At 40.9% G+C, this 25,015-nt stretch overlaps 2 protein-coding genes across 3 annotated transcripts; both read left to right on the top strand.

Annotated features, from left to right (window-relative positions):
- The first annotated feature begins 6,682 nt into the window (after window positions 1-6,682).
- On the top strand, window positions 6,683-13,291 carry PCNA (proliferating cell nuclear antigen). Its single transcript, XM_030310035.1, has 6 exons — window positions 6,683-7,099; window positions 7,935-8,032; window positions 8,184-8,251; window positions 9,280-9,474; window positions 11,795-11,918; window positions 12,017-13,291. The coding sequence occupies exons 1-6, from the start codon at window positions 6,879-6,881 to the stop codon at window positions 12,094-12,096; spliced, it is 786 nt and encodes a 261-aa protein (XP_030165895.1). The 5' UTR covers window positions 6,683-6,878; the 3' UTR covers window positions 12,097-13,291.
- Window positions 13,292-13,832: 541 nt separating this feature from the next.
- Window positions 13,833-24,481, top strand: TMEM230 (transmembrane protein 230). Of its 2 annotated transcripts, none has more exons than XM_030310032.1 (4): window positions 13,833-13,950; window positions 16,102-16,222; window positions 17,559-17,681; window positions 23,383-24,481. In XM_030310032.1, the coding sequence occupies exons 2-4, from the start codon at window positions 16,124-16,126 to the stop codon at window positions 23,521-23,523; spliced, it is 363 nt and encodes a 120-aa protein (XP_030165892.1). In that variant the 5' UTR covers window positions 13,833-13,950; window positions 16,102-16,123; the 3' UTR covers window positions 23,524-24,481. The 2 variants fall into 2 exon arrangements, with proteins under 2 accessions (XP_030165892.1, XP_030165893.1); XM_030310033.1 differs by lacking the exon at window positions 13,833-13,950 and adding an exon at window positions 16,595-16,673 and having other exon boundaries at window positions 16,134-16,222.
- Window positions 24,482-25,015: the final 534 nt, after the last annotated feature.

The raw sequence follows: 25,015 nt of genomic DNA, 5'->3' as shown, positions 1-25,015 counted from the left end.
ACGAGTGCACTCTGCAGAATTATCAAACTTCTTAAAGCTTCAAAAATGCAAATCCTGCCCTCCCACAAACTTAGTCAATCATTAGACAGTCCGTTTAAACTTATAATGTCAGTTTCCTCTCGGCAAATTGTAGGTCTGATTTTTTTCAAACCAATAGTCTGCATGGAGGTGCTTTAAGCTGTAAGCAAATATTCATCTATTGATCACACATGGTGAGAGACAGTACTACTCAGGCCTCATTATTTATTAGAATTACCTGGAGAGCTTCTAAAAGATACTAATGGAGGGCCCACCCTGGACCAACTAAATAAGAATCTCTGAGATGGAGCCTAGAGGAAATAGGCTTTTTTGTTGTTGTTAAGCTCCCCAGGTGTCTCTAATGGGCAGCTAGAATCGAGAATCACTCATACATGATACCACCTTGTAAAGAAATTTGCCAGAAATTATATAAAATAGTTTACAGCATTTTTCTCTCCCAACATTAATTAACATTTTCTGATCAACAATACATATCTGATGAAGAATGCAGAAAAATAAAATGGAAAATGCAGAAAAATATAATGGAAAACATTACAATCATTTATGGTATCACCAGCCACACATAATTATTGTTATCATTTACATTATTGCATTTTCATTCTATTTTCTGTGCACTTATACCTCGATATAACAATTTTAGAAAATTGGAATACTACTATTTATACCATTTCATAATCTGACTTTTCTCTTTATCATTATATGCCCTTTGAGAATGGTATTTCAAAGACCGTTTAGTATTCTTACAGATTTACCATAACAGCATTTTGTTACTTAACCGTATTTTGTTAGACCTCAAGGTTATTTCCACTTTCAGAGGAATTTTTTTTTTTTATAATTTGTTTTTAATGTTTGTTTATTTTTGAGCGAGAGTGAGCAGGGGACGGGCAGAGAGAGAGGGAGACAGAATTGGAAGCAGGCTCCCCATAGCGCAAAGCCAGATGTGGGGCTCAAACTCATCAATGTGATATCATGACCTGAGCCCACGTCTGATGTTCAACCTACTGAGCCACCCAGGCGCCCCTCAAAGGAATTTTTAATAATTCTACAAGAAATAAACATGCTTCATCTTGGTAAGTACCCCCATTACTTCTTCAGGAAAAAATCCTGGAGTTTGAATTTGTGTGTCAAAGAATAAATAAAATTTGAAGGCTTTCTGTACACATTACCTAATTCCTACGAGAAAAAGTAAACCATTTATACTCCTATTTTCAACGCATGAAAGTGCCCACTTCCTTGATTTCTTCCTATCAACAAATATTAACACAATTTTCATTAATTGGTAGGTTATAATTCTGTCTCCCTTTAATTTACTTTTCTTTGTTTATTAATGTGGGTAACCATTTTTTCCATACACTTACTAAGACTGAGCCTTGGACACTGGATACTACCTACTTCGGCTTTTGTTTAGATTGATAAAGTCACCTTTTCTCTTGAAAAGTGGAAAGTTTGAATTAGGTTCTCTGCGTGGAAACTTAAAATGTACTAACCAACACAGTGCTCTCACACATACTGAAGTTTTAAAACTTATGTTTTAAAAAAACATTTTAAAACATTTTAAAAAAACATTAAAAACATTAAAATTTTTTTTTAAAAAGGGGGGCACATGGGGGGCTCAGTTGGTTAAGCATCTGACTTCGGCTCAGGTCATGATCTCATGATCCATGAGTTCGAGTCCCGCATCGGGCTCTGTGCTGACAGCTCGGAGCCTGGGGCCTGCTTCAGATTTTGTGTCTCCCTCTCTCTCTCTGCCCCACTCCCACTCATGCTCTGTCTCTCTGTGTCTCAAAAATAAATAAACATTAAAAAAAATTGTTTTTAAATTTATGTAGCCATTTCTTATGTTTTATGAGGTTTTTCCTTTTATATTTAGAAACCCATAGCAGGATCTCATAAATAATCACCGGAAGACTTCTACACATCTTTTTGGGTTTACATTTATTTGAATTTTTTTTTTTTTTTTTTTTTTTTTTTTTTTATTTTATTTTTAAGTAATCTCTACACCCAATGTGGGGCTCAAACTTTACAACCCTGAGGTCAGAAGTCACATGCTGTACCAACTCACCAGACAGGCACCTCCATTCATTTGAATTTTAATTCTTTATTTATTTTGGAATCTATTTTGGTGAAGAGTTATTAGGAAGAGTCTATAGCTTTATTATTTCCTAGACATTTAATGAGTTTGATAATCAATACATTGTTTCTCTTGCTGATTGGAATAACATCTTTACCAGATGTTGAAGTGATCCTCTAAAAACAAATTAGATCTTGTCAATGACCTTCTGATAATTTTCCCTTGCACTTGCAAAGTCTCCAAGCTCCCATTTCTGCTTCCCTTTGCAGCTTCATCTTGTACCACACTCCCCTTTTCTCAATGTGTTCTAGACATATCAATCTTTGAGTTCTATTATATGTCAATTATATCTCAATAAAACTGGGGGAAATTGCCCATAAAAAAAAAATCTTTGAATTCTAAAACAAACTATTATGTGAACATCTTCTAAGTATGCTGTCCTTTTTCAACATACTATTCTTTCAGCCTAGAATGCTTTTTTTTTTTTTTTATGTTTGTTTATTTTTAGAGAGAGAGAGAGTGTGTGTGTGTGTGAGTGGGGGAAGGGCAGAGAGAGAGGGAGACACAGAATCTGAAGCAAGCTCCAGGTTCTGAGCTGTCAGCACAGAGCCCAACGGGGGCCTCAAACCCACAAACCCCAAGATTATGACCTGAGCTGAAGTCGCTTAGCCACCCAGGCGCCCCAGCCGAATATACTCTTTCTTCCACTCTCCAAACAGCTAGATTTTGTGTAAAATTCTACTACCTTGGAGGGCCTTCTCTGACCACAGATCATAGTCATTCATAGGTCTTCATTTCAACTGATCACCTGCACTGTGGGTGAGACATGGGTGGAATTTAATTGCCATTTAAAATGCCTTCAAATCCATTACACTTAGATCTGGCATTAAACCAAAATGTTATTATGTAAGCAAAAGGCAAAGAAACAGAGTAGCCGAGTTCCTGGAGGGAACACATTCCCCATTTTGCAAAGAATTCCCCATTTTGCAAACAGAATAAGAAAGGAAAATACAAATGAATGAAACTATTACGTTTTGATATTAAAATATATGCAAAAGAATAGTTGATCATACATAAAGCAAGAAGGTGCCAGTATCAAAATTTACAAATGCGAAACCATCAAAAAAATGAAAAGGCAACCTACTGAATGGGAGAAAATACTTGCAAATCATGTAACAGATAAGGGACTATCTTACACAACTCAATAGCAAAAACAATCCAATTTAAAAATTGGGCAGAAAATCTGAATAGACATTTTCCCAAAGAAGACATACAGATGGCCAACAGGCATATGAAAAGATGCTCAACATCATTAACCATCAGGGAAATGCAAATCAAAACTACAGTGAGATATCATCTCACACCTATTATCAAAAAGAGAAAAAATAACAAGTATTGGCAAGGATATGAATAAAAGGAACCCTTGCACATTGTTGGAGAGAATGTAAATTGGTGCAGCCACAATGGAAAACAGTATGGACGTTCCTCAAAATATTAAAAATAGAATTGCCAGGGGTACCTGGGTGGCTTAGTCGGTTAAGTGTCTGACTTTGGCACAGGTCATGATCTCATGGCTCGTAGGTTCAAGCTCCATTGACAGCTCAGAGCCTGGAGCCTGGTTCAGATCCTGTCTCCCTCTCTTCCTGCCCCTCCCCTGCTCGCACTATGTCTCTGTCTCTCTGTGTCTCTCTCTCAAAATATAAATATTAAAAAATAATAAAAAATATAAATAGAACTACCATATAATCTAGCAAGTCCACTTCTGGATATTAATCCAAAGAAAATGAAAATATTAACTTGAAAAGATGGAGACAACCTAAGTATTCATTGATGAATTTATATAGAAATTATGATACATATATATGTGTATTTACACAATGGAATATTATTCACCCATAGAAAAGAATGGAATCTTGCCGTTTGCAACAGTATGGTTGGATCTTGAGGGCTTTTATGCTAAGTGAATAAGTCAGACAGAGAAAGACAAATACCATATGATCTCTGCATGGAACCTAAAACAAAAACAAAACCAAGCTCACAAATAGAGAACAGATTGGTGGTTGCTAGAGGTCGAGGGTGGGGGTGGGAGAAATGGGTGAACTGTTTCCTTATTTGTTTTACTTTAAATAAATTGACTTAAACATTTTTATGGGGTGCCTGAGTGGCTCAGTTGGTTAAGCATCTGACTTTGGCTCAGGTCATGATCTTGTGGTTCTTGAGTTTGAGCCCCACATCAAGCTCTCTGCTATCAGCACAGAGCCTGCCTGGAATCCTCTGTCACCCTCTCTCTCTCTGCCCCTTTCCCACGCATGCTCACCTACGTGCGTGCTCTCTCAAAAATAAAGAAACATTAAAATATATATACATTGAGGCACCTGGGTGGCTCAGTCGGTTGAGCACTGACTTTGGCTCAGGTCATGATCTCACAGCTGGTGAGTTCCAGCCCCACGTCCGGCTCTGTGCTGACAGCTCGGAGCCTGAGGCCTGCTTCAGATTCTGTGTCTTCCTCTCTCTGCCCCTAACCCACTTGCATTCTGTCTCTGTCTCTCTCAAAAATAAACATTAAAAAAATTTTTAAATATATATATATATTAAAAACTTTAAAACATTTTTTCTTTAATTTACAAACAGGTGGCAGAGACTTGGAAGAGATTCCAGAGACCAGAGAGTAGCACTCTTGAGAATGCTGCATCATCACCACCTGTGATAACAGAGTATGCTAGCATCTGGAAAAACAGCAGTATTAGCAACTGTGAGAAACTAAATGTGGAGAAATACTAAGAATGTCTTTATTTTGTATTTTTATGTATGCACGGAGTAATATACAACACAAATATTTTAAAGAAACTAAAATTTCTTTCAACAATTGCAAAATAGAAATTCTAAATGATAAAGTATTGTGTGACCATTTAACATTTTATATTTTTTTCTTGTGCTACACAAAATAATGGTGCATTATACTTCGAGGTATCTTACTTTCCACGAAATAGATTCATCCAATAGAATTGCCAGAGGGAGAGAATAGTGTAGGGAAAGGCAATATGTGAAGCCCTAAGAGTTGAGAATATTCTAGATATGATGCAATACATAAATCTTCTGATTCAGGACACAAAACTCCCTGGACAGCATAAATAAAACTAAATCCACATCAAGATATGTAGTAGAAAAACATTCTACAGACCAAGATAAGATAGCAAACACAACTAAAGAGAAATGCTATAAGCAAAGCAAAAGAAACATGACAAAATGGGGGAGAATATATGAAATGGGGAAATGATTAATATATAAAGTGGTCCCTGTAATCAATAGGAAAAAGAACTTTTTTTTTAAAATATTTATTTATTTTTGAAAGAGAGAGAGAAAACAAGCAGGGGAGGGGAGGGAGAGAGAGGGAGAGGCAGAATCTGCAACAGCTCCAGGCCCAGGCTCTGAGCGCTCAGCACGCGAGCCCAGGTAGGGCTCAAACCCACAAACTCTGACATTAGGACCTGAGCTAAAGTCAGACGCTTAACCCACTGAGCCACCCAGGTGCCCCAGGAAAAAGAGTTTAATAGAAACAATGGTCAAGAAATATATATGAAAGATGTCCAATCTATAGCAAATTTTTAATTTGGAAATTGGAATTTTCACAAAAATGAGCACAGACTTTAAAACAAGATTGCTAATACCCACTGTTAGGAAAATATGGAGAAATGAGGATGCTCACAGTCTTGGTTGGAAGGTAAACTGCAGTCTTTCAGTGGTCAATTTAGTAACATTTATCAAAACTTTAATGTGTATGCTACTTCAAGGAGTCGATCTCATAAAAATCAGCTAAATGCTCAAAGGTGTTTGTAATTACAAGAAATTGGTAAATTAGGTTACATGCATAGGATATTATGCCATCTTTTTAAGAAATGCTGATATAAAGATGTTCGTGGCATAAAATTAAATATATCTTACCAAGTACATTGCAGAAGTTTCCTGTATGAATCCACTTTTGTTTTTTAAAAATGTGTATTTGTAGAGAAAAAAAAGCTTATAAAAGTTGTATACAGTAAATGACACGAGCTTGGTGTGCGTGTGTGTACGGGGCGGGGGGAGCGAGATGATTTTGTAGTCATAACTGTATACCTCTTTACTGACTTTTAGGAGCACATCACCTCGATAATAGCAAAAATAAAATGCACATTTAAAACAACTGTAATTCCTCAGGCTGCAAGGCGCCCTTTACTCCTGGTAGGCTGGATTTGCGTCTTGCTTTCACTTTCGCGGCTAAATTCTTTCTACTCCTGAAGCGGGAGGTTGAGGAGGCAACATAAAACTAACTCAAAGCCCACCCCCCACCCCCGAATGGGGCCTGGCCTTCACAGAGGCCTACACTAGCCAAGCCTCCGGGTTTCCAGAACAGAGCAAAAAACGCAAGTGGTTCTAGAGGAGGTGGAGGAGCCGCGCTCCTGCCCCGACCCCGCACCCAATCCTCCAATGGGTGTTCGGGGAGGGCGGGCTACCTGCAGACTTGGGGCACTATTGGCCCTGGAGTCTCTCCGCCCGGGCAGTGGGCGGAGCAGCGTGGTGACGTGTCCATACGGGCGCCGAGGCGGAGAGCGCGCGCTCGCAGACGCGGCTGTATTAAACGGTTGCTGGCGCAGCAGGCTGGTTGTTATCTTCCTGGGTCTCGGGCTTTCGCTTGTGCGTTTGCAGGCTCGCTCTTACCCTGTGACGCCCAAGCAGGCTACAACTTCCTCCTTATTTTCGCCTGTAGCCGCGTCGTTGCGACTCTGCCACCATGTTCGAGGCGCGCCTGGTCCAGGGCTCCATCCTGAAGAAGGTGCTGGAGGCACTTAAGGATCTCATCAACGAGGCCTGCTGGGACATAAGCTCGAGCGGCGTAAACCTGCAGAGCATGGACTCCTCCCATGTCTCCCTGGTGCAGCTCACCCTGCGTTCCGAGGGCTTCGACACATACCGCTGCGATCGCAACTTGGCCATGGGTGTGAACCTCACCAGGTGAGCCCTGGGGTTGCCGAGAGCCGGGCTCTGGTGCACCCCCATCTCCTGCTCTTGGCGGGAGCGCCTGCGTGAGTCGGACCTTCATTGGCCCACATGGACCATCTGCGCCATCTCATTGGCCTGCGACACCGAGGGGCGGGATCTAGCAGAGCGCGCGGTTCGGAAAGCCCGCGCTGGCAGCAGCGCGAACCGGCTCTTTCCGCGCCAAAGTCACAAAGCGGGTGGTGGCGGGAAAATGACGGCTTCTCCGCGGTGGCAGGAAGAGACTTGCACAGTTCTTTGGCCATTTGGTCCTGGCGGCCTTGGATGAGAAATCTATGGCTTGATTGACTTAGAGCGTGCCCTAGTTCTGTCACTCTACCTAGGGACAGTCGGTTGGTTCCGGTCTTTTATTCTTACAAAGTTTCAGTGAGCACCCTAAGTTTCTGGACTTAAAATTTCTCCAGGGCAGTGGCTTGCAACTTTTTGGTCGCTACCTGTCTAGTACATAACCATGTTTAAATCTTAAGGCTTATGAGAAATACCCGGACTACATGCAGTGTGTTTTAATGGGTATCTTAGATTTTTAATGATCGTAACGACCCAATGATTTGCTTCACCTACCAAAAGGATTTGCAGTTCATAAAATACTGCTCTTTTGTTTATATCCAGAATTGAAATTGCTACTGGTAGGGTGTGTGCTTGTTAAAGTATAAATACTGCCAAATTGCACTCCAAAATGGCTGGACGGCCTAATGGGTATAAATGGCAACTCTTTGTTTTAATTGCGTCAGAAATTAACGATCTTGAGAACGTGGTGTCAGTTTTAAATCCTGTGTCTTCTGTGCTCTAGCATGTCCAAAATACTAAAATGTGCTGGCAATGAAGATATCATTACACTAAGGGCGGAAGATAATGCAGACACCCTGGCACTTGTATTCGAAGCTCCAAGTAAGTCATACTCTTCTACAAAGTTAGAGGAAATTTAAATGCAGTGTTAAGTATTTCTCAAAGTTGTGAGAAATTTAAGGTAATGTTTGTAAAACTTTACATCACTGCTATAAACTTACATGCTTTTCTTCAATCTGCTTTCTTTTGGTAGACCAAGAAAAGGTTTCAGACTATGAAATGAAGTTAATGGATTTAGATGTTGAACAACTTGGAATTCCAGTGAGTATGAAATTTTCTGAGTGTACTGTACACAAGTCATGATAGTTATATATGTTAATACAATTTAAAGCCCAGTTCCCAACAACTATATGTCTGCTGATAAATGTTCCAAAGTGGGGTTTTTAGTATTTAGTCATTTGTAATTTCATTAAACTACAGTACTCTAAAATGGATCATTTCATTCCCGCTAAATGAATATTTGCATTAACCTCCATGCTTTTTTTTTTTAAGTTTATTTAATTTGAGAAAGAGAAAGAACCCCATGAGCCAAAGTTGGACACCTAACCAACTGAGCCACCCAGGCACCCGTCCCCCTTTTTTTAAAGACTTTTTTTTAAATATTTATTTTTTGAGAGAGAAAGCAGGGGAGGGGCGGGGTTGGGTAGAGGAACCGAAGTGGGTTCTGCGCTGACTGGCTGACTGCAGTGAGCTTGATGTGGGGCTCAAGCTCAGGAACCACAAGATTATGACCTGAGCTGAAGACAGACGGTTACCAACTGGGTGATCCAGGTGCCCCTGCACCACCCCCCTATTTTAAAGAGTATACTTTAAGGCTATACTAACAAATTCATTAAGGTTAGGTTTATCAAAATCAAAAGAGAGAAGAGATGTTGGGATGTTTAAAATGCTTAATATTTTTTGTCTTGTTTTGGAAAGTAGTTGGGCCTGCTTACAACATCCATCATTGTTTATATGTCATGGGCTAATGCCCTCTTGATTTAGCCTTGGAGGGTGATTAGGGGAGGCTCTTTTCCCTGGATAGCGCATTTATTATTACAGGTCTAAACTCTAATTTTAGTTTTCTTATGATTATTCTTACTATATACTTGTTTTATATCTGCATTTATTTTTTTGAGTGTTAGAGTGTGTTAAGAAATCACACAATGAGTGATATTTCAAAGTAATCAGGAAATCTTAAATTCTGAATTCTTGTCTACATGCTGAGTCTTCAGAAAGTGAGGATGCCAAATCTTTAATTTCCAGCAACTGACCTTTAAGTTTGTTTTTTGTTTTTTTTTTTTTAATAGGAACAAGAGTATAGCTGTGTAGTAAAGATGCCTTCTGGTGAATTTGCACGTATATGCCGAGATCTCAGTCATATTGGAGATGCTGTTGTAATTTCCTGTGCAAAAGATGGAGTGAAGTTTTCTGCAAGTGGAGAACTAGGAAATGGAAATATTAAGTTGTCACAAACAAGTAATGTCGATAAAGAGGAGGAAGCTGTAAGTTTTTAAGTAAACAAAATACTTTGAAGAGAATTATAACCCTGCTTAACATTAGTCGGTTTGGGCTGCTATAGCAAATACATTGACAGTGGCTTATAAACAACTGAAATTGATTTCTCACAGTTCTGGAGGCTGGGAAACTGGCAGATTCAGTGTCTGGTGAGGACCTGCTTCTTGGTTCACGGAAGGGTCAGAGGAGCTGGCCTCTTTTATATAAGGGTACTAGCACAAAGCACCTCCCAAAGGCCCCACCTCCAAGTTCCAACACATTGGTGATTTGGTTTTAACATGAATGAGGGGGGGGGCACACAAACATTCAGTCTATAACAAGGTAATTGTAAATCAACAGAAGTATCTACTTGGAGGTAAAAATCTACCTTTTAGGAGCTCTTTATGTGATCTTTATATTAACTTTTTGCATGGAAGGCCCAATAGGGGGCCTAGAGAACTCCCCCCATTTAGCAATAACACTCTAATTACTAAATATCCTTAAATTAAGGTTTTCCTATAAATTGGGTGCTTTTTTAAGATCCTTAGAGTATTTATAAACTAATATTTTGTAATTTACTAAAAAAAACTTGCTAGCCTTTGAACCAAAGCATCAGTTAACTCTGTAAATGAAAGGACCATCGAAGGTTCTAGAAATCTCCGTAGGATTATTAGGATTAAATATGGTAACGTATTCAAAGTGGTTAACACAGTGTCTGACAATGTAAGTTTATAGTAAATATTAGATACTATTTTCTAGTCCCTTGCATGAGTAGTCAACCTTCAGTTTAAATGAAGGTAAAACTCAAGTTTAAATGAAGACTTAAAACTATTACTAACAAAAGTCCAGGGGCTAATTCTGAATTAATAACTCCCCTGCCAATCTGGATTTTTTTTGTTTTAATCTCAAACATTAGTTCTTCTATAAATATTTTTTATATCTAAAGCATAAACACTTTATGACATTCTTTGATATTAAGGAATTTTTCAGTGTTTCCTATTTCCTTGATTATTTCAGGGTTTGTGTGTGTGTGTGTTTATATTTGTTTTGAGAGTGCAAGCATGCCAGAGAGTGTGTGGTGTGGGGGAAGGGCGGGGGGGGGGAATCCCAAGCAGGATCCATCCATGTTCAGTACATCAGCTCTATCTCTTGAACTGTGAGATCAAGCTGAAATCAAGAGTCGACCACTTGAAGTTTGTTTGAATCAAGATTTTAATAGGCTGTACACATTATAGTTTGGTTGATAGGCCCTCAAATTTATTTTAATCTATCGGTTCTCCATTCAGTCTCTGCGCACCCCCCACCCCACCCCACCCCCCCCCCCGTTACAATTTGTTGAAGCAAGTCCTTTGTCATTGAGTTTCCCCAAACTCTGGATTTTGCCCATTGTATCCCTTATGTCAATTAATATGCTTCTCTAACCTGTATTTCCTATAAACTGGTAGTTCCAGCTCTAGAGGCTTGATATTCAGTGTTTGGGAGTAAGAATACTTTATAGATGGTGGTGTGCCTCCCTCTAGTAGGCATGAGGTGTCTAGATACATTGTTTTAGCAACCATAATAATTGTTTAGAATCCTTGTCATTAGGGTTGTAATGTATTAACACATTCCATTCTTCATTTATTAGAAATATTCCCATGAAGAGCAGCTTTCTCTTAACACATAATTGGATTACCTGAGGTACAGTTAATATGAGAAAGGCAGACTAAATACTTGATTCTTTTGCTTTATTTATCAGTCTTCAAAATTAGTTTCATACCACTCTCCAAAGTAACCAATAAAAGTTTTGGTTTTGGGGGCACCTGGGTGGCTCAGTCGGTTGAGCATCCGACTTTGGCTCAGGTCATGATCTCTTGGGTTGTGAGTTCAAGCCCCGAGTCGGGCTCTGTGCTGACAGCTTAGAGCCTGGAGCCTGCTTCTGATTCTGTCTCCCTCTCTCTCTGCCCCTCCCCTGCTCATTCTCACTCTCTCTCTCAAAAATAAATAAACATTAAAAAAAAAAGTTTTGGGGGTGCCTGGGTGGCTCAGTTGGTTGGGCACCGGACTTTGGCTCAGGTCATGATCTCACTGTCCGCGGGTTCGAGCCCTGCATCGGGCTCTGTGCTGACAGCTCAGAGCCTGGAGCCTGTTTCAGATTCTGTGTCTCCCTCTTTTTCTGACCCTCCCCTGTTCATGCTTTCTCTCTCTCTGTCTCAAAAATAAATAAACGTTAAAAAAATTTTTTTTTTTAAAGTTTTGGTTTTGGTTTGTTTTTAAATGTATATTCTAAACATGTGTGCAATTTTTCTTGATGTTTTTCAATAGGATTAATCTTTTGTTTTCTCTTAGGTTACCATAGAGATGAATGAGCCTGTTCAGCTAACTTTTGCACTGAGATACCTGAACTTCTTTACAAAAGCCACTCCACTGTCTCCTACAGTAACACTCAGTATGTCTGCAGATGTACCCCTTGGTAAGATAAGTTTTTTGTAGGTTAAACAAGGTACCTTGTTTTGTAGGTAGTATATGTAGTCCTTCCCAATAATTAACTATGTTCCTGTCTTCTTTCAGTTGTAGAGTATAAAATTGCAGATATGGGACATTTAAAGTACTATTTGGCTCCCAAGATCGAGGATGAAGAAGGATCTTAGGCATTCTTAAAATCCAAGAAAATAAAATTAAGCTCTTCGAGAACTGCTTCTGAGATGCCAACATGTACTTAAGTCTCTTCTGTCACCAAATCTGTACCTCTCAGTACATATGTAGATATTTTATGTAAATAACCTATTTTTTCCTCCATTCTTTACAATTTGTTTAAAGAATAAAGTCCAAAGTCAAATCTGGTCTTGTTAACCTAGAAATATCTCTGCCTTAACCTAGAAATACCCATGATTTTCATAACAAAAGGGTTTTGACTATAAATGCAGTTTTAATTTTTTCAATTTAAATAAACGTTATTTGAATTTCAAACATCACAAGACAGTGCCTTCATTTGGACCATGACTGTTGCAGGTATCCTAGGGAATTCACTTCAAGCTACTGTTTTCTAGAAATGTGTTTATTTTTTCAGTCCAGGGGAGCCTGATAAATAATACATTGATACAGCAATAAAAGTATTCCAAGTACAGTAGCTGACAAGATATTTGGGGGGAGAGGATTTATTTGTCAAAATTACTTTGGTATTCTTCTACCTTTAACTCAAGAAATGAACAGAAGTATAGACCAAATCCTATATATTTAGTTATTTTGCCAATTTTGTTAGCAAAACTAACACTTTCAGAAGCTTTATGAACCCAAAGCCGTGTGTGCTTTAGAAGACTAGCAGTGCTATAGGGCAGTGTTTCATTAGCCTATGGAGCCTTTTGAAAGAATCTTGAAAGATTTAGTAGATATGAGTTAAGCCCCAAGGAGTGTGTTTGTGCAAAAATAATTTTTCTAATATAAGTAGTCTTTTTGGGGACTTAATCCCAGCACTTGCGAAACAGACTGTTGAAATGTACCTACTAATGGTGCCACAAGGCCACAAACTGGCATTCTACATATTGAGAATTGTTTCACTAAAGTCCTTTTTCCCGGCGTATTTTGGGCTTGGTGGTTTAAATGACTGATTTCTTTGGTGTAATACCTGGAAGAACTCACAATCCAGTAGGTTACTGTTCATTACATTCTGTGTGCCTGGGGGGTGGGGCAGAAGACGGAAAAGGGGCCTGATGGGAGTTGGGAGTGATGTAACTAACTTATCTAGAATGTGGTGATGATTCCAAGCCTATGCACTTGTCAAACTCCTCCAATTGTACTTTATTGTATGTAAATTATACTTTAATAAATCTGACCTTTGAAAAGCTTCATGTGCTGCAAAATGTCCCTTGTCGGCGGGCTTCTTACCTGGGCAAGACCTGATAGGCGAGGAGAGGGAAATTGAAGCACAAGAATGTGGGGGCACTCGAGTAGTGTTGGGGCACTGACTAGCAAGACCGCTACGCGCCCTGAAGGAAGACCCGCAGCCCTGGGCAGTGGATAGGAGACCAAACAGTTCCGGTTATCCGGTGCCTCACCGGCTCGGCTTTCGTCTGCCGGGGGCGCCACCACCACCGCCCGAGGGATCACGGAAAGAAACACGTAGCCTGCTTACCCGGGTCTGACTGACCCAGGCGGCCGGTCACCCTAGGCACCCGCACAACCCTGTGGAGGTGGCCAGCAGCAAGCCCAGGCCGCAGCGACTGCCGCTAACCCACAGAGAGGTACTTGCCGCCGGAGAGTTCCGCCTGCGGCACACCCCCACTAGCGTAGAGCTAACGCGGGACGTTCCCGAGCTTGGGATGAGAAGGCGTCGCTCTCGGTGACGCCACTTCCGGCGCGCCGCCTCTCGTCGCGCCACTTCCGCCGCCGAGCTGGACGGGAGGGGCGGGTGGCCGTTGGGTGAGGCGTGCCATGAGGCCTCGGGCGCCTCCGCTGCCAACCGTGAGCGAGCTGTCGGCGCGCGGGCGGCCTGGCGCGACGCTCCGGTAAGGCGTGCGTGCGGCGGGACGGGAGCAGAAAGCGCCCCCCCCTCAGGCGCTCGGTGGGGCCGAGACTGCGCTCCCCGCCGAAACCTAGCTTCGCGCCCTGGGTGTGCAGCGTTCGCCCGCCGCGGCCACGGCCGGCCTCTTTCTAGAAACCGGTTTTGTGTGTTCACCGTCTAAATTCGCGTCGGCTTTTAGTTCTCCTCCCGCCTAGGTCTGGAGACGGGCAGGAAGGTAGCGTGTGTGGATGTGCGCAGTGCCAGGCACTGCGCAAAGGGCTTTGCTGGTGCTTTTCAAGTCTCGCAGCCTTCGGATGCTGACGGAGGTTGGGGGTCTCGGTGCAGCCCGTTAAAAAGAGCCTGTTGGGAACTTGGACTGGTACTTTGAAAGCCTCGGGTTACGTCTTTCCTTCCTGTTACCCTTTGCATCAGTGAGCATTCGTGTCCCTCTTCCTCGCTTCCTGCTCTCATTTATGTTTCGATGCAGGTGTATGAATAGGTATTGGCAGAGTACATAAACTTTTTTCAAGAAGACAATACAAATCAGAGGTGATTAAATGCCCTCAACCCCCACCCCCAAACCCGTAGTTTGGACTTTAAATTTCATAGAATTAAGTTTAGGTTATCGTGTAATCGCGATCGCAACACTTGAAACTTTGTGAGCTCATTTTAGAAAAGCATATAAATTAGCATACTTGATTCAGTACTTGATTTCTGCACTGGTATGTAATTGTTAAAAAGTGACATTTGCAGTTAGCGCCACCAATTCCATCATAATGCTGGTTGTTTTAGGTTGACTGTGGACCTCTTAAAACAGATCATCAATATTTGGGATTAAGTATATAGAAAGCACTTAGAATAGTACTTGGCACCTAACCAACACTGGGTAATTATTAATTGATATTATTATAATGATGATGGTTATTTGCAAAGTGTCATACCAGAGGAATGCAAAGTCTTTATGGTTTCTGGGGGTTTTTTGTTGTTGTTGCCCTTATTGTGAAATACTTCGCTTTCTCTTTTTACAGATACATTTCCCCTTTAGAAATAGCTTCACAGTCAAAATAGATTTACTTGTTTTATTCATATAAATTTGATTTTATGGAGGAAAAGTGCACAAATTACAGACGTTTTCCAATTAAAGTGTCATTGTTTTTAATCTTATCTGCTATCTCTTAAACTAGTGACAAAATAGTCATTTCATTACTGAAGTTGGTTTTGAATATTTTGGAAAAAACAAGTTTTTGTTTGTTTAAGGGAGCTAGAGAAGTAATTTGGAAAATGAAATCACTACTTTTAGTGCTAGGGGTGGGGCAGAAAGACAGGCAAATCAGAAGGCACTGGTACAGTGCTGATAACCAGAACCCATAGTGCTGATAGCCACATTTACAAGAAGCTCTACAGATCTTTGCATTAAAAGAATAATATCTGGGGCTCCTGGGTGGCCCATTGGGTTAAACGTGAACTTCAGCTCAGGTCATGATCTCATGGTTTGTAAGTTCAGCCCCAAAGTCGGCTCTGTGCGGACAATGCGGAGCCTGCTTGGGAGTCTCTCTCTCTCTCCCTCTCTCTCTCTGCCCCTCCCTCACTTGTACATGTACTGTCTCCCCCTTCTCAAAATAAATAAACTTAAAAAAAAAAAAAAAGAATGATACCCATCAGGGGGAATCAGCAAAATGCTAATGAGTGTATTCCATATTCCACATTCCACCCTCTCTCCCTTCCTGGCAAATAGGAGTATCCCTAGAATATATGCTCCTCTTGCTTTTTCCTGAAGCAGGGACAGGGCCAGGCAGTACAATAGCAGAATGACTGAAAATGTGGACTTTGGTGTCAGATTTAGATTTAAGTCACCACTCTTCCACCTACTCTCTGTGAATTTGGAAAAATTAGGAGTCAGGGGGACATTGGTGACAAGGTAAACATGAAGTCTGCTTCTTGGTAAATGTCTTGGCTCTCATTCCACCAGGACAAACCAAAGTAGATGCATAATGAGAATGTTTTCACTTTGTCAAAGGAATATCAGATTTTAAGTGCAGTGGAGCAGAAATTGCCAGTTGCTTTGTGTGACATCACAGCCCCAAACGCCAGTATATCCAGTATACGTAACACAGTGTTGTCATTTGCAGACAATAACAGTTTTCTTTGTTTTCAGACTGTAGCTGTGTCAGTGTGTTATGATGCCGACTCGTACCAACCTGGCTACTGGAATCCCCAGTAGTAAAGTGAAATACTCAAGGCTCTCCAGCACAGACGATGGCTACATTGACCTTCAGGTAAATGCAGAAGGGAGTTGATCAGACCAGCTGGCTCTGTTTCTGTTGAGTTAGCAGGAAGGCCTTGCAGGTGGAGGTTTTGCTAAGCCCCTGGGGATTAGAAGGAGCAGCAAGAAAGAAACTAAGCCCTGAGATCCTTTCAGCTATAGTTTGCAGAAGGAAGGACCTTGGTAGAGCAGTTTCAAACCAATATAAATATTGTTCATTTCTAAGAATTTTTAGTTGTGACACATGACACCAGAGCCCAGTAGTTGCAAATTTTATCTGGTGTATCTGGAAAATACTCAGATTATGTTTTGTTAAGTAGAATTTTTCTAAGGACTGTGTCATTGGTTCATTTACACTTTAGTCAAAGCCAGTTCATCTTTTAAGGGAGAAACTCACTGCTAAAGCCAGCAGATTGTGGGAATCTTCCTTCTTTCCTGATGTCATGAGATCCAATTTATTAAAGGTATTTTTTGTGGCAAACAGTAAGTAAAACAGAATATTTATTAAGTTTGTATCCTACCCTGATCGTTGTTTATAAAATACTTAATGGTGTAACATCTTCTTTTGTCCACTTCCCCTCAGAATACCTTAGGTGGGACCAGGGCCAAGGAGGAAGTAGCAGGAACCCATCCCTTTAAATATAAAAAAATCAATTATTCTTGGCATTCTTTGGACCCACACTTGAAGGAGAGAGATTTTGTTTTGTTTTGTTTTGTTTTAAAGTATACATCTGGGAAGCTTCCAGCCAGTTAGGTCAGATGAGGCACACCTTAGAAAGCTTGTCTCTGATCTTAACTTTGAATCAAACTTACTAAATACAAGTCAGGTTACTTCATGGGGCAGGCAAGTAATGCTTGAGAAAAAGCTATTTTTAAAACCTTTTGACTATATGCTGACTTAACTTTGAATGCCAGACATTACTTTTTTTTTTTTTTTTTTTTTTACTTCTCCAGAGCATGATGTTCACTCTCGAATCCCTGTAGATTAGTACAGCCTTCCATGTGCCAGGCATCTAATAAACCTATGTCTAATCAGTGAATGACCATGAAGTGTCTTTTGTTTTTGTAAGAAAATATTTTCTTATGGTACAGTGAATGGTATGTGGAATGAGATTAGAAGTAGAAAGAGTAACGTTTTGCCGGGATTCCTTTGAGTGACTGTTAGAGCAATAAGAAGAGCTTCACCTCCTGCTTGTCCCTTTCCTTTCTGTCCCAGAGCTGTACTGAGTAGTAGGACTTCCTTCAAGGCACACAAAGCATCCAGATTGGTTCTTATTATCATCCCTGTTTTAAAGTGTCTGAGTCCTGGTGTTTTCATAACGCTCTGCCTTTTTTTGTTTCTCTTCCAGTTTAAGAAGAGCCCTCCTAAGATCCCATATAAGGCCATTGCACTTGCTACGGTGCTGTTTTTGATTGGCGCTTTTCTCATTATCATAGGCTCCCTCCTGTTGGCAGGCTATATCAGCAAAGGGGTAAGCAGAAGCATTTGTGGGAATGTGCCGTGAAATCTTTAAAGTGTGAGCCTGGGCTCTGTTTTATATTCATATCTAGTACAGCAGATTCCAGCAGTAAGAAGAAAACTATTTTCTTCTAGATTTTGTTCTCTGACCACAAAACACGTGTATCTTTGTTTTGAGCAACAACAAGCTTGTCCCCACGGTTTCTATGAGGTGGGTGGGAGCAGGTAGGCAAATTTTCCCTCTGAGATGTTGGGCAGTTTTCCGACTGTCATAATTTGGGACAGCAAAGCCAAGCCTGGCATTGAGGACTCCTGATGGATAAAGGCTGTAACTGGAGTAGAATGTGTTATTATAATTTTGCAGTGCCAGGGTTTGGGGAGAAGCAGTGAGGCTTGTATAGGTCTGGGGCCACTGACCAAGCCAGGACTTGCGACTCATGAGTCTTATCCTTCTTACACTGGGTTTGGTTGGAGTTCCTGTTACAATTCAGTATTTTATCTTCAAAACCTAAAGTGATATTTGGTGTTTCTTTCTCTCAGGCTACATACAAACACTAATACAGAGTGTCCAGGTTGTTCTGAAGTAATAGTGATCATAAGTTATGTCTACTTTTTTTTTTTTAAGAATTTATTTATTTACTTTGAGAGAGTGTGTGTGTGAGTAGGGGGGGGCAGAGAGCGAGGGAGAGAGAGAATTCCAAGCAGGCTCCGCACTGTCAATACTGAGCCTGTATTGACAGAGCCTGATGCAGGACTTGAACTCACAAACCCCTGATCTGAGCTGAAACCAAGAGCCAGGTGCTCCAGGTTATGTCTGTTCTTCATTTTTTTTTTTTTAATTTTTTTTTTTTAACGTTTATTTATTTTTGAGACAGAGAGAGACAGAGCATGAGTTGGGGAGGGGCAGAGAGAGAGGGAGACACAGAATTGGAAGCAGGCTCCAGGCTCTGAGCCATCAGCCCAGAGCCCGATGCGGGGCTCGAACTCACGGATCGCGAGATCGTGACCTGAGCTGAAGTCGGACGCTTAACCGACTGAGCCACCCAGGCGCCCCTATGTCTGTTCTTCAACACGCACCAGGCCAGGGGATGATGGTCCTATTACTCTGCAGAGGGAACACAGTCAAGAGCTGAAACTGTGGGCGTTAGAGAAATGAGGAGTAGCATGTTGCAATAAAGTGGCTGCATGTGGCTTTTTTTTGGAGACAGAGCAAGGGGGAGGGGCAGAAGGAGACAGAATCATAAGCAGGCTCCACACTCATACTCAGCACAGAGCCCGATTCAGGGCTTGATCCCATGATCCTGGGATCATGACCTGAGCCCCTGCATGTGGCTTTTAAAAAATGTATCTGGGGGCGCCTGGGTGGCGCAGTCGGTTAAGCGTCCGACTTCAGCCAGGTCACGATCTCGCGGTCCGTGAGTTCGAGCCCCGTGTCGGGCTCTGGGCTGATGGCTCAGAGCCTGGAGCCTGCTTCCGATTCTGTGTCTCCCTCTCTCTCTGCCCCTCGCCCGTTTATGCTCTGTCTCTCTCTGTCTCAAAAATAAATAAACGTTAAAAAAAATATATTAAAAAAAAAAAAATGTATCTGGAGTGCCTGGGTGGCTCAGTTGGTTAAGCAGCTGTCTCTTGATTTCACCTCAGGTCATGGTCTCATGATTTGTGAGATCAAGCTACAGTCAGGCTCTACAATGAGCATGGAGCCTGCTTAAGATTCATTCTCTCTCTCTCTCTCTCTCTCTCTCTCTCTCTGTCCTTCTCTGTCTCTCCCTCTCTCCCTCCTCTCCCTCCTTCTCTCTCTCCCTCTCCCCCCGCCTCTGCCCTTCTCCCTTCCTTGTGTGCTCTCTCTCTCTCTCTAAAATTAAAGAAAAATAAATGTATCTGATCTGCTTTTGGTTCTTAATCTATTTAAAATTCTTAAATGGCCGCCAGATGCTTACTTGCTGCAATCTTAGTTTGAACACTTCACTTCAAGACTGTGCCTTCAGTTAACTTTCATTGCAACATGCAGTATCAGTTTAATTATAAAATTTGAGATTGGAGGTGAGATCCACATGCAGCAAATATCATTTTACCTTGGATAATTCGTTTGCCTTGTGTGGTTTTTCAAAAGACTGCTTTATAAGTAAGGGTAAAAATGGGTTTGGTTTCTTTTTCAAGTTTATTCATTTATTTCGAGAGAGGGAGAGTGAGAGAGAAAGTGGGGAAGGAGCGGATAGAGAGGAAAAGAGAGAGGATCCCAAGCAGGCTCCACACTGTCTGCACAGAGCCCAACCTGGGGCTCGATCTCGTGAATCATGAGATCATGACCTAAGCTGAAATCAAGAGTTGAAGTCTTAACTGACTGAGCCAACCAGGCACCCCACATTTTGCTGGTATTCCTGAGTGTGCATCTTCAGTATACATGTGTAACAGTTTTTACATAAATCCAGGGGCGCTATCTTATTATCTTTGACCTTGTTCTTCTTCATATTTTTGTTAGCTTTTGGGGTTTGTGTAGATTCGTGTTTAGTTTTGTTTGAGGAAGACTATTTTGTAAGGAGGTGCTGTGTATTTACTATGGCAGATTGGTTCTGAAACTTCAGTGTTAATCAGAATCAACTGGCAGACTTGTTAACACATGGATTCCTTGGTTCCACTCCCAGAGATTCCAGTTCTGTAGGTAGGTTGTCAGAATCTGCATTTCTAACAAGTTCCCAGTATTGCTGGTATTGCGTCGACCTCATTTTGAGAACCAACCATTGCGTTGCATTAGGAAGCACATAATGGTTATCCTGATTTTTAGTTGCTATTAAGATAAATTGTTATGTTTGAATGTCTTCAGCCTAATTCATTTATTATAAACTTCTCCATCACCCTTTATACTAATGAATCCAGTTCGGTCATTTTCTGCATTTATCAGCTGAAATTCTGCTATAAAGAACTTTTCAAATCTATCTGATTACCCCAGAATATAATATGTGTAGTGAAGGTAGGAAGAATGTTTATTCCTCTTTCACAACTTTTATAAAAACATACCTTGCAAGCTCAACAGGTGATCAAATGGTTAGAATCATTATAAACTCATGTTTTTTACATATTTGTCTCAGTCCTAGTCCCTATTCTTTTTAATATCTAAACTGTCCCGTATTTGGCCAGTAGGACCTCTGTGTGTTACTCTTGTGTCTTTTAAACCTGACCCACGTAGTCTTTGATAGCTTTTTTGCTTTCTGGCACAGCAGGTTATCCTAGGCCCATCTGTACATTGCCTGTCCCCCAACTAATAAACAACCAGTTCTCTGAGGAGCCCTGGTTTCTTTATAGGAGATAGATTTAGAGAGGTCACAAATTGGTCATTAATGGTACTCATGCTTTGGTTTTCATAGTTTCTGGGCCTTTTCAGTGACAGAATTAGGAAATAGATTTTTAAAAAAATTTTTTCAATGTTCATTTATTTATTCTTTTTAATTATTATTATTTTTTTTAACATTCATTTATTTTTGAGACAGAGAGAGCATGAACAGGGGAGGGTCAGAGAAAGAGGGAGACACAGAATCTGAAACAGGCTCCAGGCTCTGAGCTGTAAGCACAGAGTCCAATGTGGGGCTTGAACCCACGAACCATGAAATCATGACCTGAGCCGAATTCGGACGCTTAACCGACTGAGCCACCCAGTCGCCCCAATGTTTATTTTTGAGAGAGAGGCAGAATGCGAATGGGGCAGGGGCAGAGAGAGGGAGACACAGAATCTGAGGCAGGCTCCATACTCTGAGCTATCAGCACTGAGCCCAGTGTGGCTCAAACTCTCGAACTCAGGTCATGACCTGAGCTGAAATCAGATGCTTAATCGACTGAGCCACCCAGGCACCGTGATACCTTTTTTTTTCGTGTTTATTTGTATTTGAGAGAGAGAGAGAGAGCGAGCCTGAGTACACATGGGAGAGGGGCAGAAGAGAGGGAGACTGAGGATCCCAAGCAGGCTCCACACTGACAGCAGAGCCTGGCATAGGGCTTGAACTCAGGAACTGCGAGTTCCTGAGCCGAAGTCAGACACTTGACTGACTGAGCCACCCAGGCGCCCCAGGAAATAGATACTTTTTAGACGATAATTTCAAGTAAAAAATTTAAGATTAGAGTTGAACTCAATTTCTTTGATTTTTATATGTATGCCTGTCCTGATGATCGCGATATCTTGCCTTCCTTACCTTAGTGTATGTTACACATATAATAGCTTTAAAATAAGTGTGAATGTTAATGCTAAGTAAAAAAAGGCTGAATGTGCTGTAAGTTTTCTTTGTAATTCTTTTAATCCTTAGGATATGTCCTTTTAGGGATGTACAGTCAATATCCTGCAAAAGATAAAAGAAGCAGGAAAAACAAAACAAAAGTAGCACCAAGTATGTCAATTGTGTTGTGTTGATGTTCACATAGTCCCATCTTTGGCCTGAGAGAGCCCCTTCAAGTTCTCTTTTCTTGTTTTGTTTTGTTTTTTTCCTTCCTGGGTTTTAAGCTTGTTGAGTCATTGTGTGCAGCTGAGGCTGCTTGCCTTACATGTATTACCTCCTCTCGTTTTTCTGTAACCATAGGAGGTAAATACTCCTGTTGCTGTTTTTGAATGAAGCAACCGAAATTATACTGAGTAGCTAACCTATCAGTGTACATTGTGTAAGTAGCCCTGTTTAAATGAGATTTTTAGATTGGGTTTAAATCTTTAGATGAGGGAAAGCCTACAAATAATGGGGAAAATCACAAAAGAAAAAGAGGATAGGTTTAACTGTATAAACGTTTAAAACTATACATAAAGACAAGACACAGAGCAGTTTTATAAAGGTGGATTCATTCAATACACTTATATGTTGGGTGCAGCTGGGAATACAGGGATGAACAAAGTCCTTGCCTTCAGGGAACTCCCCAAATATTTGAAGCCCTGCTGATAAAGAGACTAAACGTCATTCCTTCCTCTTTGACCTGGGAATTGTGCTCATGGGAATATACACTAAAGAAATACTCTGAAAAATGCAGATGAAGTTTATTGTGGTATTCTGTACAGTCGGCCGTGTGTGTGTGTGTGTGTGTGTGTGAGAGAGAGAGAGAGAGAGAGAGGTGTGGTTGAGTAAAATTGCGGTGTATCCATTACAGTGGAATGATAGACACCATTAGTTGACATATAATGTATCAGCTTCAGGTGTACAATATGATTCAATATATGTATAGATTGAGAGATAATCATCACCACACATAGTTACAGGTTTTTTTTTTTTGTGATAAGAACTTTTAAGATCTGTGTCAGCAACTTTCTAACACAAAACACAGTATTGTTAATTGTGGTCACATGCTGTACATTGCATTTCCAGAACTTACTTATTTTGTAACTGGAAGTTTGTACCTTCTGACTGTTTTCACCGTTTTGCATATCTCCCAATGAAGAGCTTTTCATAATATTTTGGCAATTGCTTGTTAAAATAGGGCACAGGGTATGGTGTGTTTACAACTAAAAACTAGAATGGAGAAACTAGAAATAAGTTCTTTCTTTATAATATTTAGTGCTTTGCAGTTTTTCTACATTTTATAATAAGGAGGAAAAGAGATGTAAACCTGTTCCCTTTGGTATATTTGGGTATTCTACCCAAAGGAAATATCCTGAAGAGTAAAATACTGATATGTGGATTGAACTCATGGCTTTATTTAAAATTTACGATTTGTGTGGTGCTAATGTGTTTGCCTCCTTCTGCCACCAGGGGGCAGACCGGGCCGTTCCCGTCCTGATCATTGGCATCCTGGTGTTCCTGCCAGGATTTTACCACCTGCGCATCGCCTACTATGCATCCAAAGGCTACCGGGGTTACTCCTACGATGACATTCCAGATTTTGATGACTAGCACCTGCCCTCAACCCTGAGGAGAAGAGTCACAGATGGGACTGAGACCAGCTTTAAGATACTGAGCAGAAACTGTGGTTAAGGGCTAAAGAATTCTGCAAGTTGCAGACATTCAACAAAAGAATGGCCAGATTTTATGGGTCCATCCTCAGGATGTCAACTGAGCTTACAGTTACCAATTAACTAATTAGGGCATGCTCTGTTTTTCGTCTCCTGGCCCTAGCAAAAGCTGACAAGTTTTTCCACACGAATATGTATCTTGGAAGGGTGGCAGTGTTCGTGGTGTGGGAAAGCAGGAGGTTATTCTGTAGTGGGAAGAGTTACTGCTACCATCCTTTTTAGCTTTCAGCATTTCTTTTACATAGTCTTCGTTGTCGGTTTGTTCTGGTGGCAAATGGAAGAATTCAGTGTCTCAGACTTCCTGTTACTAGTAATTTATTTTGAAAACATTGAAGTATCTTATCCCTACACTCATCTCTAACTTTGTGTTCTAGTGGAAGATCTTGGCAAAATCAAGTGTCAGCGTGGGTGCAGTTTTACTTGGTTTCTTATTAGCAGCAGCCAGGACTTTTTAAAATCTCAGATCAAGTTTCCAAAAGGTAGACACTTGCTCTGTTCATCCATCCTTAGCTCTGATTTGGCCTACCAGTAAGCTGGCCAGCATATAATTTGGGTCATTCTGTTCTTTGTAGATCAAGGTGTTCTGTATACCATGCCTTTAAGGACTGAACTTTTGGCTGTTTCCTAAGGAAGAGGTACAGATAAGTGGTTATCATTTAGAGATTATAAGCCCGTTGTTAGCAGGTTATATTATGATGTCATTCTGCTGAAGATCCCAAGACTCGACCTGGATCCCTAGAGGACTATAGACTGCCTTAGTTTGATTCTGTTTCCTAGCTTGCAAAAAGTGACATAATCAAAAGAAATTAAAATGCCAATATCTAAATCCTAGACTTAAAACATGTTACTTTTAAGTGTATTTCAGAAAACATTTAAAAAAAAATTGTTTTTAATGTTTATTTCCTGAGAGAGAGACAGTGCAACCAGGGGAGGGGCAGAGAGAAAGGGAGACCCAGAATCCAAAGCAGGCTCCAGGCTCTGAGCTGTCAGCACAGAGCCTGATGCAGGGCTCAGACCCACCAGCCTTGAGATCATGACCTGAGCTGAAGTCTGACACCCAACTGACTGAGCCACCCAGGCACCTCTTACTTCAGAAAACAGTTTAATGATTGTATGTCCCCCTTTTTTCTTTCTTTTCCTTTTCCTTTTCCTTTTCCTTTTCCTTTTCCTTTTCCTTTTCCTTTTCCTTTTCCTTTCCTTCCTTCCTTCCTTCCTTCCTTCCTTCCTTCCTTCCTTTTCCTTTTCCTTTCTTCCTTCCTTTTTTGGTTTCACGTGTAAAATTTAGTGATTCATCACTTATATATAACAACCAGAGCTCATCCCAGCAAGTACCCTCCTTAATGGCCATCACCCATTTAGCCCATCCCCCCAAC

The sequence above is a fragment of the Lynx canadensis genome, chromosome A3, assembly GCF_007474595.2.
Source record: "Lynx canadensis isolate LIC74 chromosome A3, mLynCan4.pri.v2, whole genome shotgun sequence".
In the NCBI taxonomy this organism is placed as follows: domain Eukaryota; kingdom Metazoa; phylum Chordata; class Mammalia; order Carnivora; family Felidae; genus Lynx; species Lynx canadensis.
Note: the sequence above shows the minus strand (reverse complement) of the source record. Positions and strands in the feature narration are given on the sequence as shown.